The 16,825-nt window shown below is 54.1% G+C and overlaps 1 protein-coding gene across 2 annotated transcripts in view; it reads left to right on the top strand.

Moving 5' to 3' along the window:
• The window catches only part of TMPRSS3 (transmembrane serine protease 3), a 27,466-nt gene extending 11,803 nt beyond the window's left edge, over positions 1-15,663 (top strand). The window contains exons 5-13 of one of the 2 annotated variants that reach the window (XM_004696912.2): positions 954-1,079; positions 2,343-2,386; positions 3,051-3,216; positions 4,476-4,645; positions 6,316-6,411; positions 7,844-7,846; positions 11,438-11,580; positions 12,433-12,585; positions 15,252-15,663. In XM_004696912.2, the coding sequence (XP_004696969.1) occupies positions 954-1,079; positions 2,343-2,386; positions 3,051-3,216; positions 4,476-4,645; positions 6,316-6,411; positions 7,844-7,846; positions 11,438-11,580; positions 12,433-12,585; positions 15,252-15,269 (919 nt within the window). In that variant the 3' untranslated portion in view covers positions 15,270-15,663. The remainder of the gene's footprint in view (positions 1-953; positions 1,080-2,342; positions 2,387-3,050; positions 3,217-4,475; positions 4,646-6,315; positions 6,412-7,843; positions 7,847-11,437; positions 11,581-12,432; positions 12,586-15,251) is intronic. The other variant, XM_004696911.2, reaches the window with a different exon arrangement.
• The last annotated feature ends 1,162 nt before the right edge of the window (positions 15,664-16,825 follow it).

The raw sequence follows: 16,825 nt of genomic DNA, 5'->3' as shown, positions 1-16,825 counted from the left end.
GCAGGACTGGCAGAGCTTTGCTCTGCTGTGCACAGGGTCACGACTGCTGGACAGCGGCAAACGACAGCTCACCATGGAACCCCACTGTTTCCGGTGCCTGCCACCTGCCCAGCTGCGTCAGGACCTCGCCGCCGCAGTAACAATCAACTCTTTCACAGGCCATATCTCGTGTCTGTTGAGCAATGCCCGGGTGGGAGCAGCCAGAAGGCTGGGGAGGTCTTGGCGTCCACCTTGATTACATTTTCCTCCACGCTCCAAGCTGGCGTCACCGTGTATTCCACGTGTGCGTCTCCCCCAGAGCACTTGGAATCGTCTCAGGGAATTCTGGCTGATAAGCTGAGAGGTTAGTGACAAAGCAAGCCAACAGTTTCCTGTTTTGTTCTGGCCATGACGGAGGCGAAATGTGGCTATTCATACACCACCTTCCGTCGCATTATCCTGCAGGCTGGTGCCATCCGGAAGACCAGGTTCCTTTACATGTTTGTTCCTGGTCCCCCCGCCCTCCCCTCCCCTCATGAAATTGCTACCTTTGACGTGTCCATCTTTCTCCAGTGGAAACCCAGGCCAGTGAGGGGCAGCTTGGGAGGCCTCTTTTCCTCCCCCACCCTCCTCAGGGTGCTGAGCAGCTACCCCTGCCTTGGTGCCCACCTCGAAGGGGACCTGGCCAAGGGCATCAGGAACTGGCCTTCCCTTCTGTGTGGCTGGAGCCCTTGGTGGGTGGTCAGGCTGGTGGGTGGGGGCCATACATGGTCTGGCATGCCTTGTTAAGATGTGTGAACTTCTCCCCCCCCCACCACCGAAATAAGCATGGGCTTCATTCTATTGGCAGATGGAAGCCACTCATGATGCACCACCCCCACCCCCCAAGTATGGCACCTGCGAGACTGAGCCAGGGGACAGGTTGGTGGGGAGCACGGAGTCCCGTAACCCAGCCTGTCCCTCACTGTTTTCAGCTATGTAAGCTCAGACCACCTCCGGCTGGACTTGCTGGAGGAGCAGTTCCAGGAGGACTTTGCGGCCATCAACCACCTTTTGTCCGATGAGAAGGTGACCGCTTTGCACCATTCGGTCTATGTGAGGTAAGTGGGTCAGCAGTCACCTTCTGCATTCTCAGGGCTGTGCTCACCTCCGTGGAGATCTGAGAGAAGGAGGGAAGGGGAAAATGAAACTTCCTCCTCTTGGTCTTGAACTTCATCCTTCACTGGACATGCTTCCTCCCATGACACGAGAGGAAGGGCAGACTACACACCTAAATGAAGTCAGTACAATCCTGGAAGCTGAAAGGGACCCCTTGACTTGCTCGGGTTAGATGCTGGTCCAGGTAGCCTGGATCCAAATTCCATACTGTCTTCCTGAGGTCTTGGACCCAAACTCCTATGTGTGTAGGCCTGTCTGTCTGTCCATCATCACATTAACAAGCACCCATGGTGGGACCCCTGCACACCAACCCACAGGGGATAACTCACCTCTGGTGTCTGCAAACCCCAGTCTGGGGAAATGAGTTTTGTATCTCACACGGAATGTGTTAGGGAGATTCGGGCCCCTTGCCCTTCCTTAGGATTATTTGGTGTTTTAGAGAGATTTGAAGGTACAGGGCTGCTAAGTGAAAGGTTGGAAGTTTGCGTGTCCTCTGAGGGGTGGTGGGAGAAAGACCTGATGATGGATTTCCAGGGAAAAAACAAAAACAAAAAGCAGCCATTGAAACATTGTGGAGCACAGTTCAACTCTGACCCCCATGGGGTCGCCATGAGCCCACGTCCACTCCACAGCGATCGTCCAAACTGCTCCTCGCCTTCCTTATCAGATAAGCATATTGAGTGTGTGTGTGTGTGTGTGTGTGTGTGAGAGAGAGAGAGAGAGAGAGAGAGAGAGAGAATTACTGAGCAATCACATAACAGTGCTCTGGGAGGAAGCCTTTCCACGGTGTCTGAACCTCAGACCTTGAGGACTTCCTGCCAGGAGGGTCCAAGCCCTGGGCCACACCAGGCCATCCAGGGCGAGTGGGTAGGGCTGACGCACAGCTGACCCCAGCTTCTGGCTGCGTGACAGCGATCCCTGTGCATGGTGACAATGAACTCTGTAAAGCTGGGGTGCTCCGCTCAGCCTCTCACAGACCTGTTACTTGCCGGGTCCTTGCGAGCCTTATGACGGAGGTGGCCAGCTTTCTCCTGGTCCGCTTTGGACTCATGGATGAAAACCGAGCCCGTGTTTAAGAGCAGGAGATGAGAGGTTCTGGTCTCCATCACAAGAACAAGTATCACAGGAAGAAGGAGGAGGCTTGGGGATGCTTCAGGCCCAGGATGTTCACCTTGAAGGCTACTTTTGTTTCCCTCTTGATTTAGGGAGGGGTGTGCTTCCGGCAACGTGGTTACCTTGAAGTGCTCAGGTAAGCATTGGAGGAACACAAAGGGCCAAGCAGAAGCCCACAGACTCCTCTCTTTCAGTTCTGTGTGCTCCCACCCTCCACAGGGGGCTCTGCTTCCTTCCCCCCAGGTGCCAACTCTGTCCTGCTTGGTCTAGGCAGGGGGCAGGGGCAGCTGGGCCCACCTGGCAGGTCGGAGGGGGCAGCGCAGTGGGAAGGACCAGGTCCAGGTCCAGGTCCGGGGACGCCCTAGAGGTGCCGCTAACTGACTGGCTGCCACAGTTCCCTTCCTGCCCTGGGGAAGTGTGTACAGGTGCTCAGCACCCAGGCCTGGGGCAGGCTTCCCTGGGTCCTGGCCGGAGGGCCCCTGCAGCAGCAGATGTCTGGAGCAGTCAGGCCTCTAGTCGGTGCCCCCGTGGTGTTGCCATCGGCTGGCGGTAGGGAGGTGGAGGGGCACTTAGAGCACTTCCTCACAGCACCCCACCCACACGTGGTCGCTTCTACAGCACTCCTCGCCATGTTGCCCTGGGCGGCCACATTCCACCGTTCCCCATGACCCCCTCACAGCCCTGCTCTCCCCCGCCCCTGGGCTGCGGGCCCTGGGGGGACAGCGTCTGTGTGAGAGGGAAAGGCAGGACCCCAACGGGAGTCTTGGGGGGTGTATCCACCGCCTGTGTTCCTCCCACAGCCTGTGGCCTGAGGTCAGGCTACGCCCCTCGCATCGTTGGTGGGAATATGTCCTCGCTCGCGCAGTGGCCCTGGCAGGCCAGCCTTCAGTTCCAGGGGTACCACCTCTGCGGGGGCTCTGTCATCACCCCCTCGTGGATCGTCACTGCTGCCCACTGTGTTTACGAGTGAGTACGCTGAGCTTGCCTTCCCTCAGGGCACGTGCTCCGTCCTGGTGTCAGAGTGGGCTGACAGGCTGCCATCAAGACCCAGTGAGGGCCAGGTGTGAGCCCTCTCATAGCACCTGCCTGTCACCATCACAGGGGTGGCTGGCGACCTGGAGTTGCTCTTAAGTTTCTTTGAGCTGCAGCTTCTGCAGAGAAGGCAGAGGGAGGGGGAAGAGAACTCTCCCGCAGGAGGAAAACCGCCAGAGTGGACGGTCTTAGACTTTTCTGTACAGCCACATACTCAGGTGACTGATGTCGGTGTGGGGAGGGTTGGGGGGAGCATTGAGAGTGCCTGTGTTGGGGTGTCACGTGTCCCCAAAGCCGACTCTCTCATGAGCTTGTAATATAAGAACGCTGCAGAAAGGGCTTCCAAGGGTGGGGGTCTTTGTTTTTGCGGGTCCACCTGAGGGTCTTCATTCCGTCAGCGCTCCCAAGCTGTGAGTGGGGAAGTTGATTGAACCCAAACCCACTGGGGGCTCGTGGATTCAGGCTCAGCGTAACGGGATGCGACGCAGGAGAAATCGCTTCCCCGGGTTTTCCATGGAAGGTTCTAAGAAATTGGTGATCGTGCCATTTGGGAGGTGGGAAGTCCAACTGAGGCTCTCCTGAGGTTCCGAGGGGGCACCTGTTCCGGGCCCCACTCCCAGGTCCTAGTTGCTCAAGGCTTACCTTCTCTGGCAGCCTGTGGTCACACGCCACCCCCGTCTCTCTCAGAGGTGCTAGTAGACAGGGAGGAGTCCCTGGGCGGTGCAAACAGCTAGGTGCTTGTCTGCTAGCCGAAAAGTGGGCAGTGTGAACCCACCCAGAGGCCCCTCAGTGATCTGCTTCTGAAAGGTCTTGCACACTCGATGCGGAGCTCAGTGGGACACACTCTGTGTCCACAGCCCCTGACCCAATGACCCCTGGTATGCTTTCATCATTTTATTTCTAGATTGACTCACTGGCAGTGGGGTGGGTGGTTGGAACCCCTCATAGAACCCTATAGAAGACTCTCCAATGACTCTATTTTCAGTCAGGGCCACATTCCCAGGTATGGGGATGAGGACTTCAATTGATCTTTTTAAGGGGACGCAGCTCAACCCGCAGCATTGAGCATGCATTAACGAGGGTCACAGGACTGTCTCTTGCCTGATCGTATCTCCCACCATCTCCCCAGGGCTATGGCCAGGTTTAGTGCTTGGGCTTTGCCTGCGTCTGACATCGTGATCTCCTCCTTGCAGCCTTTACCTCCCCAAGTCCTGGAGCATCCAAGTGGGTCTAGTGTCCCTGCTGGACAGTCCAGCCCCTTCTCATTTGGTGGAGAAAATCATCTACCACAGCAAGTACAAGCCAAAGAGGTTGGGCAACGACATTGCCCTCATGAAGCTGGCCAGGCCACTCACGTTCAACGGTATGACCGGGTTTCCTTGTTCCTGCACCTTTACAGTTGCAGCTTTACGATCCTTGCCGGATAATCCCAGCGTCGGATTCAGCTCGTGCTACAAAACATGAGGTGCCAGCACTCGGACGTTGCGAAGAATAATTTTTAAAAAGAGTCCCCTTTAAATCTCCTCTACCTCTCTAGGATGGCCAGGCCCAGTAAAGCTTAGCACATCTCAGGATGAGTCCACACGGACACCCCCCTCATTGGGTGGGTGGGTAGGTGGGCTTTTCATGACAATCCATGCCGACACGTGTTGACTTGAAACGTACCAGGAGGGGGAGGGGTATTCATTCAGTGCATCTCTCCAAGGCAACATGCCTCTACTCTACACGGAGGGTGGGGTGGCACCTAATGGCCTGTGACCAATTCTCACCCTTCGATCACATTTGCAAGTAAAGTTTTCTTGGAACACACAAACACCCACTGTAAGGCAATATTCCAGTGGTTGACCGAGAGGGTAGAGCCCGCAACTCTTAAAATAGTCCCTACGTAAGCCTCTACGGGGAAAAATTGCCAACCCTCGTGTAGACTCACTCGAATTTCATAGTGAGGGCTGTTTGGACTGTTTGGTGAGGGTCAGCAGTACGAGGGGGCCCTCAAGGAGGTGATTGGCGCAGGAGCCACAGCAGTGGGCTCAGGCTGAGCAACAACCGTGAGCGTGCGGCAGGACCAGGCGCTGCCTCCTTCTGCTGTGCAGAAGGTCCCCCGGAGTCAGCACTGACTGGCTGGTAAATAGGGCTGCTTTCTGGTCTGCAGGATTCCAGGGGAGTCCCATGTTCAAATAAATGACAGCCACTCTAATGTCTTCAAATTCAGAAGAGGCTTTCTTCAGCTAGCTGGGCTACCGAGAAACTAAAGATGTTCCCTTCATAGCAGTCCTGAGGGAACTTCTCAGTTCGTCTTTAAGGCCGAAGACTTCATTTATCACCTGCCCAGGGTTCAAGCAAGTGTGAATAGAAGCAGAAAGCAAAATTAATGGATTAATTATAACTCCAAGAAGAGTAAGCATGCATAACAAAGTCCATTCCTAATTGTAGAAGAAAACACATACTAAAATTGATGATCACATCCTGGTTACCATCACAAGGTTATAGCGTAGCATCCTGGTTGTCATGACAAGATTAACTACACCATTCAGATTATAGCACCAAAGGGAACAATATTGAAAAATAATCAGCACAAACGATATATTAAAGAAATAGTCTAAACTAATTGTAGTGTCCAGCACCTGGGAACATGGGAGTACTTTCTAAAATTAATCCCCAGCAGAGCCTTTCCCATCAGGGGAGGGAGAACGGGCAAGTCACTTAGCAGCTAACAAAAACGGAGTTTCTTTTGCTCGTCTGCCTCACTTGGGGGGGCGATGAGGCTTTCTACTCCCATAAAGAGTTGCAGCCTTGGAACCCCCCTGGGGCGGTTGTCCCCATCCTGCAGGGTTGTGATGAGCCAGGATGGGCCTCACGGCAGTGAGTTTGGAGAGGGGGGTGTCCTTGCTCTGGCTGACAGCGCCCAGGCTGCACAGGACTTGGCTGGTCTTGGGGAGATTATCCTGTGGCTTCTCAGAGACACTAAGAGCACAAGTGAGACCATTTCCTTAGACTACTGTTTCAACAGAGTCATTCATGTCTTTTACACAGAGATGGTCCAACCGGTTTGTCTGCCCAACTCGGAGGAGAATTTTCCTGATGGAAAAATGTGCTGGACGTCGGGATGGGGGGCCACAGAGGATGGAGGTCAGTGCTCTAGAATCACGGTTCTGAACTGGCATGGGGCGTACATGCAACCCCCTCCCCTGGGAACAGCCCAGGTGGTGCCCAGAGGTCCTGGCCAGGGGATACATCTCAGCATTCAGAACACACCATTGGCTGAGTCAGTGCCACCAGCCTTGGCACCGTGTGCTAGGGTGGGCTTCCTTAGAAGAGAAAACAAGGGGACATCTGGGACCCTCCTTGGTGGAGAGACCTTCGCTAACACACGAGGTGGTTCCCCTTTCTCTCCGCACCCCCTCCCTGCTGCTCCCTGACTGCTAAGTAAGTAAGGAGCCCACAGAGAGAGCCTTCTCAGCATAATTCAGAAGGCAGAGACTTGCAACCGTTGAACGGGGTTTCTTTCTTGGGAAGATGTGTTGTTTCACCCTCCCTGCAAAGACGAAGTGGAAACAGCAAACAAGCACAGTCATGTTGCTATCATCCTAGAAGCAGTAATGCCACTAACAGTCATAATGGATGTTAGTAAAGCCCGGCCCCTCTTTGATCCGTATGGGACTTCAATGGGGCCATGCCCGGTGTCTTCCCTGTCAGTGGAAAATGCAGAGCTTTTCTCCAGAGCTCCATTCGTTGATGACGTCGCCACCTCAGAGTGCTCATTGAAAGGACCTGCTTGCCCCACCTCTTATCCTGGGTCAGGGAGACTTAAACAGCTCTCTCGTTTCAAGAGCACCCACTTGGCTCAAGCCCCGTCAGGGTGCATCAAAAAGTATAGCTCCCCAACATAGAAACCTTTAGTCAACAAACCTATCCAAACATGAAGCTATTGCTTCTCAGTATCTCCTCCATCGAGGTCTGCCCACTTCCAAAGGTGCTGGTGCCAGCCCTCCAAACCCTCCTGGGGAGAAGTCTGTGCTTTTTAATGGACACCCCTGCAAACCCCACTCCTTTTCGGTGTTCTCTGAGCTCTGGGAACAAAGGCAAGCCTGAATGGGGCACGCCTGGAGCTGCAGGGCAGTTTCCCAGGGAAAGTCTCCTTGGGCTTGCTCCCCGGGAAGAGCAAGCAGCATTGTGGTCACGGTGGAAAACAGCTCCTGGGTGACATTGCCCGGCTCTTGCTCACCGGGCCAGGCTGGCCTTTTCTTCAACCTTTCTCTACACAAGCCTTTGAGATTGATGTCCCCTGTCCTTTAAGAAAATCTACCGAGGTGGCTGCTTCAGCGTTCCCTCCAACGGCTGCCACACCCTGCTGAGCGCACCTGTCTGCCATGAAGCTAACTGACCCAGCAGATGACCTGAGAATCGGTTGCTTTGACTGGGTTTTTTTATTTGAACGCACCCTAATGTGCCCCTGGCGAGTGCAATACAGAGAAAACCTGCGTGCCACCATCCGAAGGTCACGTAGACGTACTGAAACGTATTTTGTTTAATAGCAATGCTCTTTGACTTAGCCTCACAGCGGGTTTGGGGACTTTCAGCTCCTTCAGAGCTAGCCCCTCTGAGCCTCTGCTTTGTGGTGGGGAGCAGGGTCACCAAACCTTGTCTCTCCTCTTCTCTGGTGAGCTCCCCTGAGTTCTCACCCAGGACCACCGTCATATCAATGGCATGGGACTCTGAAGAGGAGGTGTTGGGAACAGCTCCTCTCTCCAAGGATGCTCTGGGTCCCTGTGCAAGTCCCTCCTCTTCTTACTAGAGATCGCATCTGTCCACCCCTGAAGGTCCCCTTCGCCCTTTCTCCCTGCACAGTGGCTTGGCCTGCCCTCCGGCCTGTGTTGGCAGCTTCTCCCACACCCTCAATGGGCGCCCTTTCAACATGAGCCCATCATGAAGCACTCACCCCGTGCCAGATGCTGAACTGGGTGTTTCGGTGCTAGGTCTTCGGATCCCCACGGCTGCCCTAGAGGTGCGTCTTCCTTTCCTAGCGCTTCCATGAAAACAAAAGCAACAAAACAAATGGACAAATGCCACCACCAACAACTAGGTGATTTACCTGAGGCTGGGAGACCAAATTAGGCAATGGGTCCTGCCGCTGTCTTCTGAGGACCCCGCGGGAGACTCTGTCCCTCCCCGCTTCGAGCGGCTCCTGGCACTCTGGCTTGTAGATGTCTTCTCCCACAGTGTATGCCCCGGTGTGTGACTCGGCCTGAGCCTCTTCCCCATTTTGGAAGACAACCCTCAGAGGGGGCAGGGAGGGCCCTTCTTACTCAGCCCGTGACCTCATTAACCTAACCGCGGACACCTTTAACGAAGCGCTGTCTTTCCTGACCAGGTCCCATTCACAGGTAGAGAAATCAGGATTTGAACCTCTCTCTTTAGAGGACACAGTTCAATCCGCCGCCGTGGTGTTGGCATGGGCGAAGACAGTGGGCTGTGGCTTCCCTGTGCAGGCGAGGGAAGGGTGGGATTCCGAGCCATGCTCTGCCCACCCAGGCCCACCTGCAGACTACTCATTCCACAGTGTGGGGTGTCTGAGCCCCTGGTTCACTGTCTTCATGGAATCCACAGGGCTACTCCCAGTCCCAGGTCACGGCCGGCAGCTCTCATCACAGAGAGTTGGCTCCAGGGTGGGGTCGGGAAGCTGGCTTACCCTCGCTGCATACTTAAGATACGGGCTCAGAGACCCTAAGACTCATGCGTCCCCTGCTAATATGTGGGGCCTGCTGCTACTACTGGCGCTGCTGAGAGGTGCCACTGAGCCAAGGCGGACTCACAGCGACCCCAGGGGACACAGCAGAGCTCTCCCGCAGGGTTTTCCGGGCTGCCCTCCTCATAGGGGCTCACTGTCAGGTCTTTTTTCAGTGGAGTCCCCGGGTGGGTTCAAACCACTAACCTGCCATCTGGCAGTGGAGAGTGTAACGCTTGTGGCTCCAGAAATGGGCTTAGTGTGGTCCTCTCCTTTAAGCCTGTTTTAGCCTGGGTACTTTGGAGAAACAAATCCACAGCAGCTCATGTATAAGAGAGTGTTATGTAAAGAAAATGTGTGCACATCAAGAAAAAATCCCAACCCAATGCTGCCCAAGCCCACAAGTCCAACATTAACCCATTAACCCAACACCAGTCCACAAAGTCCTCCACCTCACAAAACAGAGGCAATGATGCCGACTGCAGGAGGAAAGCTGAGTCAATGAACGAATAAGCATCTCAGCACTAGCAGGGGTCTCCACACGGCTGCTCCAGCACCCAGGGCTGCATCGGGATAGGTCCATGGAGCTTCTTCTTGGGGATGTCTTGTAGGAAGTCAGTCTTGCAAGCTGAAGCAGGGAACTGCTAAGGCAGCTGCACCCTGGTGCAACCATTACAAAGCAAGAGACCCGAGAGCTAGAAAAGCGAGGCTCACCACCCATTTATCCCTCCGCCTTTCAATTAGCCCCACATGTGATTATCGGCCAGGCTGGCACAATTAACTAACTCAAAGCCTCTCGAACTTAAAGATGACCTTCTTAAATTAGAGGGTGTTCACCCCTCTCCAGGTTGACTCCGCCACCCAGCCAGGTTCATGTGTTAACTATGGTGACGACCCAGCTCCCTGCCACTGTGCGGGGGGACTACAGCAGTGACAAGGAAAACCACTTTGCAATCCCTGCCCACAGGAGGAGAGTGGGCCCTAGTCTGACCTGAGAGGGGTCTTTGTGAAAGAGGAGGAGAGAGCGAGGGGAAGATGGAAGCGGGGCTTAGAGCGAAGCATCTACAAACCAGGGAACGAGGGCCATTCCTGGCCGCATCTTCCCCTACCACATGGCCTCTGGAAGGGTCAGAGGGTAACTTTCCACTGCGGTCAGCCATGTCCTCTGCGGTCCTTTGGAAATTCATCTGTTATCACAAGTGACCCCAAACGGACTGGCCTGAAACAGCACACACGTATTTTCTTGTTGTTCTGTGTCAGAAGTAAAACAAAACAGAACAAAAAAACAGCTTCAGTGGCTTAAAATCAAGTTGCTCTTTTTTTTGTTTTTTTTGTTTTTTGAGACTCTAAAGAAGAGTTAAGGAGCCCTGTTAACTTCTCAGTTAGCTTTGGGCTGCGTATTCCAAGGTCAAGAGTTCGAACACCCGGCTCACTCGGCGGGAGAAAGAGAAACCCCGGTCAATCTCAGAGCCTCCCAGAGGCAGTTCCAGGTCCTCGAGGGTCGCTGGGGACCAGAGTCGACTGGGTGGCAGCGGGTCTGGTGCTCGCGTCTGGTGGTTCTGTACTGGGTTATGCGCCGACCGCTCCCTGTAAGGTCAGCAATTGAAACCCACCAGCGGAGGCTTTTGGCTTCCATCAATATTTACAACCTCCGAGCCCCACAAGGGTGGTTCTACTCTGTCCTGGAGGGCGGCTACGGATCAGAAGCGAGTCGACGGCAGTGGGTTTGGCTTCTGGAAGGGAGACTCCCTGGCTTTTCCAACGTCTAGAGGCTTCTTGGCTCGTGGCCCTCATCTTCCTCTGAGACAGCAGTGAGGCACCTTCACACCGCCCCGCTCCCACCATCTCATCTCCTTCTGTCGCCAGAGGTGCACAGGGGCCTCCTCCTCCTGAGACACAGGCTGGGCCCTCGTCCACCTCAGGGGCGCTCTGCCCTGTAAGCTAACACGGCCAGGACGAGGACCTGGGCTTCTTTGGGGAGCAGTTTGCTGCTCCCCACACGGTTCTGTCGAGAACTCTGACATCCGTGACCTCTGTGGGCCTCGGTTTTCCTGGCTGCCACCTGGCTGCGCTGAGGTCGAAACGAGCGGGTGTGTGCCAAGCACTTGATCCAGGCCCAGGCCCCTGGGGAAGGCCATGTGGGTTGCTATGGTCACCCCCTTCTCCAAGACCATGGTGACTTGGCCGTCCTCAGTAGGAAGCCGGCAGCCCATGGGGCAGGGAGCAAAGCCTTCAAGGGTGAGGGTGCCTGACCGTGGACTGAGTGCGCCCTCCCCACCGGCTGGGACCGCAGTCTTATCTGCAATACTTCACGGCAGGAGGGGTGCCCCTTGTCCTTTGGTCCCCGGTGTGGACCTCTGCACCCTGAGCAGGCTTCCTCCTCACTGCACGTGCCCCCACCCTACCTCCGCCTGTCCTGCTTCACCGTAGGCGACGCCTCCCCGGTGCTGAACCACGCCGCGGTTCCACTGATCCCCAACAAGGTGTGCAACCACAGGGACGTGTACGGCGGCATCATCTCCCCCTCCATGCTCTGCGCAGGCTACCTGAAGGGTGGCATCGACAGCTGTCAGGTAAGCAGGGCGGTGCCCTGGGGCTGCCGAAGCGCGCAAGGGGAGATGCTCTTGCGGGACACGGCCCCTGGGACAGGCTGCTACTGGCCTTCTCCGTGACCAGCCCTTAAGCAGATTGACAGGATGTGGGGAGGACCTTTACTGGAGATAAGGTTTCTTGTGCCGGCTGGGTGGACTGGGTTTGAGAAGGTTGCCTCTCTGCGTGGGGACTGGGTGCAGGAAGGCCTGTTCTGTCCAGTTTCCATCCAGCTTGGCTCTCGGGGCTTGCAGAGGAACTAAGGGGCTGCAGGAGTCCCCGAGTGGTGTCAGTGGGTCGATGCCTGGTGGCTTCCTGAAAGCTCAGTGGTTCCTGTGTCCCGAGAGGCACCTTGGAAGAAAGGCCAGGCAATCTACTGCCCAAAGCCACAGCCACTGAACACCCATGGAGCACACCTCTACTCGGACACACACACACACACACACACACACACACACACACACACGCACGGGGTTGACTCCACGGTGACTTGCTAAGGGAGGGTGGGAGGCAGGTGGGGACTAGTGACCCTGGACCTCCCCAAGGCACAATTGGTGGGAGTTGCCACCCTCCCTGGCCAGCTGCCACTCCCATCCCAGTGGCGCCTCTCTGGGAGGAAGGACCTCTTTGTCTGCACTCAGCTGCCCTTGGCCTTCATGAGCTCAATGTATCTAACGATTGGTCGAAAATGATTCCTGGGGGGCTGGTGGATGCCAGAGGCCCTTCTAGAAAGCCTCCGGGGTGCGGCTGGAGCGCCGTGCTGCGACACAGTGACACTGTGAGGGGACTACAGCAGTGACAAGGAAAACCATTTTGCAATCCCTGTCCTGCTTTAGGGGGACAGCGGGGGCCCCCTGGTATGTCAAGACAGGCGGGCGTGGAAGCTGGTGGGAGCCACCAGCTTTGGTATCGGCTGTGCGGAGGTGAACAAGCCTGGGGTCTACACCCGCATCACTGCCTTCCTGGACTGGATCCACGAGCAGCTGGAGGTGGGTGTCACCCCTCCCCTGGTGGGACACCCCTTCCCAGCTCCCTGCAGCGCCTTACCCACCCTCCATAGAACCCTGCTGTAAAGGCACGGTGATCAGTGATCGATTCTGAAGTCAGTGATTGTGGAGCAAGGATCCTTTTTGACACTATGAGATAAGCATTGGACTGCTAACTATGAGATCAGTGGGTTCACACACACACACACACACACACACACACCCCAGCCGCTATGTAAGGAAAAAGATGTACAGTTTCACAAGTCCCAAGACAGTCCCACTCCGTACTATCGGGTCACTATGAGTCAGAAGCAACTCAATGGCAGATGGGCTGTTTTGGGGGCACTTGGCCAGCTCTGAGCTTCAGGGGGCCCCTGAGAGTGAGACCCCCCTCATCTGTCAGCTTGCGGTATGAGTGGGAGAGGTCTAGAGGAGGAGGAGCTGCTAGGTCAGGAACAAGGTGGACTGGGGGCTCACTATGTAAGCTGCGTCACAGAGACACCTGCCGTGGCCAAGGTTGGGTGGCGACCCCCTCCTGCCTTCCCAGGTGAGCAGGTAGAGGCTGCAGGCAGGCACCTTTGCTCCAGGGGGACTCAGCAAACATCTGCAGATTTGACCCCATAGTTCAAGCCTCACATCTCTCCTGAGACCCGTTTCAAGACCTTTTTTTTTTATGCTCTTTCAAATCAGAAACCACGGGTTAAGAAAGGATGTCACCCTCTTAACGTGACTCAGATGCCAGCGACCATTTCTTCCTCACTGGATATTTTTTGCCTTCGACGAGAAACCACATCCGATCACCTCCTGCAAGAAGCGTCTCTGGAACCTGTGTTGGTCCGGGTAGACTAGAGAAACAAATCCATAGGAACTCATATGTGTATAAGAGAGAGTTTTAGATAAAGGGTGCTTGCACATTAGAAAGCATCTCAACCCAGTCCAATCCAAGCCCATAAGTCCGATATTAGCCCGTATGTCCGATACCAATCTATGAAGTCCTCTTTAGAATCAAGAAACACATGCAATGACGCCGAGTGCAGGATGATCACAGGCCAGTGGGTAGAAAGTATTTGGACCCAGTGGTGGTGTAAGCATCTCAGCGCTGGCAGGGGTCTCCACGTGGCTTCTCCAGCACCCAGGGCTGCACCAGGCTAGGTCCATGTGGCTTCTCCTGCTCCCAGGGCGTAGCACCATGTGTCTTCTCAGTAGAGCGTCTCCCAGGGAGTGAAGTAGTGAGAAAATGTCTCCCGCCTCCAAGGAGGAAATACAGGCGTTCCCAGAATTCTCTGGAGAAGACCATGCCCACACAGGGCATGCTATTGGGTCATTGGCTATGACCCAATTGACACACTAGGCTCCACCCTTTCACTCTTAATCCTCTCTCAAGTCCCAAATTGACACCAGATTAGGTAACTACCACAGAACCTAGGGCCTCCTGGGTCCCCTGGAGAAAGGCATGCAAGGGCCAGGCTGGGAGGACTCCGGTTTCGCTCCCAGCACTGCTAGTCGATTCCATATGGCTGTGAGCAGCACTCCTCTGTCAGGCTCAGTCTCCTCTGCAAGGTACTAAGAGGTTCTACCTACCCTTGGGTACAGCTAGGGTGACGTGCAGGTAGCAGCGAGTTGAGGCAAAGGTGGGAAGATCAGCCTATTTGAAAATATTGGCTAGAGGTTATTTTGATGGCTGGGTGGCGCAAACAGTTTGTGCTCAGCTACTAACCTACAACCACTAATCAGCAGTTAAAACTCACTCAGCGGTGCCCTGGAGGAAAGGCCTGGCAGTCTCCTGCCTTAGAGATTCCAGCCAGGAAAACTCTGTAGAGGGCAGCCAGCGACCAACTCGCCGTCTCCAAGCACTCGCTTATTCCAGACACGTCATACAAGGGGATCGTGCAATGCTTGCTGTTGGGTATCCGGATTATTTCATCTAGTGTAACGTGTGTCCCTCAGCTGAAGAAGATATGAACAAAGCGTGGTCTGCCGGCGTAACGGAACATTGTTCTGCCACCAAGAGAAGCGGAGGTCAGAGATAGGCTACATTAAGTAGGTTACAAGACGGAGAGGCTCTGCAATGAAGCATTCCCATTCTTCTCAGTGTGATCCAGTGTTGGTTGTGATCCACCCGGTCAAGGGCCTTTGTACAGGCAGTGAGGCAGAAGCAGGCATCTTTCTGGTGGTCTCTGCTGTCGGTCAAGGTCCATCTGTTGTCAGCATCTAGGTGGGAACCTTGCGAAGCTGGCCCAGGGCTGCGTGGCGGTTCCTTCCGTTGCGCACAGGGTTGCTGTGGGTCAGAACCGACTCTGTGGTGTCTAACAACAAGGTGGATGCAAAAACATAATAATAGTTCTGACTCAAACTGAAATTTAGGAATACATTGGTCAAGAACTGAAAATTCATGTTGGAACAATCTCAGGTCGATGATCCAAAGGCAGGCGTGTTTTTAGTTGGGAGGAATATCTGGGTTAGAGAGCTGAACATCTGTCTGGGTTCCACCCACCCACAGCTGCAGCTCCCTCTGCCATCATCGGTCACTTTTGTCCCCATGAACTATGTATATGTCCTTAAAACAGCCAGATGCTTCGCCCAGGGTGAATGCAGGCGTCCACTCAACAGTCATGTTGGAGAGACGGCTTGAGGGTCTAAAGAAATAATATGCATGGTTTTGTTTTTAGAGGGACCTGAAAACTTGAAGAGGAAGGAGCAGTGCCCACCCTGCCTGGGTGCCATGGCAGACACAGCCCATCATTCTGAGGATCCGTGCATGCTGGGAACTGTGCACGCACCTCCATGCCTGGCCTTCTGGAACTAACAGCAAAGCCACAGGGAGGCACCTTGACACCTGGGACAAATGGCTCCTAACACCTCCAACTCTCCACTGGGCTGGTTGGCGAAACTGAACTTGAAGTTCCTTTCTGACCTTCACTAAGAGTAAAAGCAGAAATGCCTCCCAAGTCCTGCCTTCCCCCACTGGTCCATTTCCCCACAAGGGTATTTCAGAGTTAAAAATAAGAAAGGCAAATGTCATGTGAAAAGGAATTAACCGTTGTATTACTTGTAGGGCTGCAAACCACAAGGTCAGGAGTTCTAAACCACCAGTTGCTTCTCGGCAGAAAGATGAAGCTTTCTATTCCAGTAAAGAATCACAGGCTCCGAACCCACAGGAGCAGTTCTACTCTGTCTTATGGGGGCCTCTGAGTCAGTGTTGGTGCGATGGCAGTGAGGACGTTTTGTTCGCTTTTTAAAGTGTCACGTTCAACTACGTGGGTGCAGTCACTCTGTACTACACCAGAACGCAACCAGCATTTTCTACTTCCAACCCCGTGTGCGTTTCACCCATGGGGAGCTTCATCGATTAAATACCCCACTAAATGCTGATTTCCACAATTTCTTTGTAGCTTTTGGTGTCTGATGGATTGCTGTTCTTTGGTTCCAAAGAAATTAAGTCCTCTGCTGCATACGTTAGATGGAGCTTGTTGGAACGGACACTAACTGCTCTTGTAAAAGGAAATCATAAGCTTAGCGCTAGAGGCTTGGGTACTTGCATCTCATTGGCATTCATTGTGAGTTTTGCATTTTCCTGTTAGAATATGTTTCTTAATTGACCGGAATTATCTGACGCTCTATCATAAGACAGACAGAAGAAAGGCCAGCGTGCTCCTTGGAGGCAAGGATGGCGAGACTTCAGCTCATGTGCTTTGGACATGTTGTCCGGAGAGACCAGTCCCTGGAGAAGGACCTCATGCTTGTCCTTCAAGCCTGGGGCAGTGGAAAGAGAAAGGTCTTCAATAAGACGGGCTGACAACAGTGGCTACAACAATAGGTTCAAACATAACAATTGTGAGAATGGCTCAGGACTGGGCAGGGTTTCCTTCTCTTGAGCATAGGGTTGCGATGAGCCAGAACTGACTGATGGGATGAAGCAGCAACCACCATCATAAGACTCAGATGAGAAAAGGCAAACTGGAGCAGTCAGACAGGGCATGTACAGATTGAGGAGATAGAAGACCATCAAGAAGACAATGGCTCACCTATCCCCCCAGAACAAGCCCCACTGGCCAATCCTTACAGACTGATACACCCCTCAGGTTGACCACAGCCCTTCTGTAGTTTCTAGCACACACCCACTGTGTTAGACAGGGTTCTCTAGAGAAACAAAATCAAGACACTTATGATATATATATATATATATATAAATAAACCACTAATTAGTCCACAGAGCAGTACAGAGGGCTCAGTTGAACTCACT

Source organism: Echinops telfairi, unplaced genomic scaffold (assembly GCF_000313985.2).
Source record: "Echinops telfairi isolate 266 unplaced genomic scaffold, ASM31398v2 ScPeMD7_7469;HRSCAF=8507_0, whole genome shotgun sequence".
In the NCBI taxonomy this organism is placed as follows: domain Eukaryota; kingdom Metazoa; phylum Chordata; class Mammalia; order Afrosoricida; family Tenrecidae; genus Echinops; species Echinops telfairi.
The sequence above is the reverse complement of the archived record's forward strand: the minus strand, read 5'-3'. Positions and strand labels throughout refer to the sequence as shown.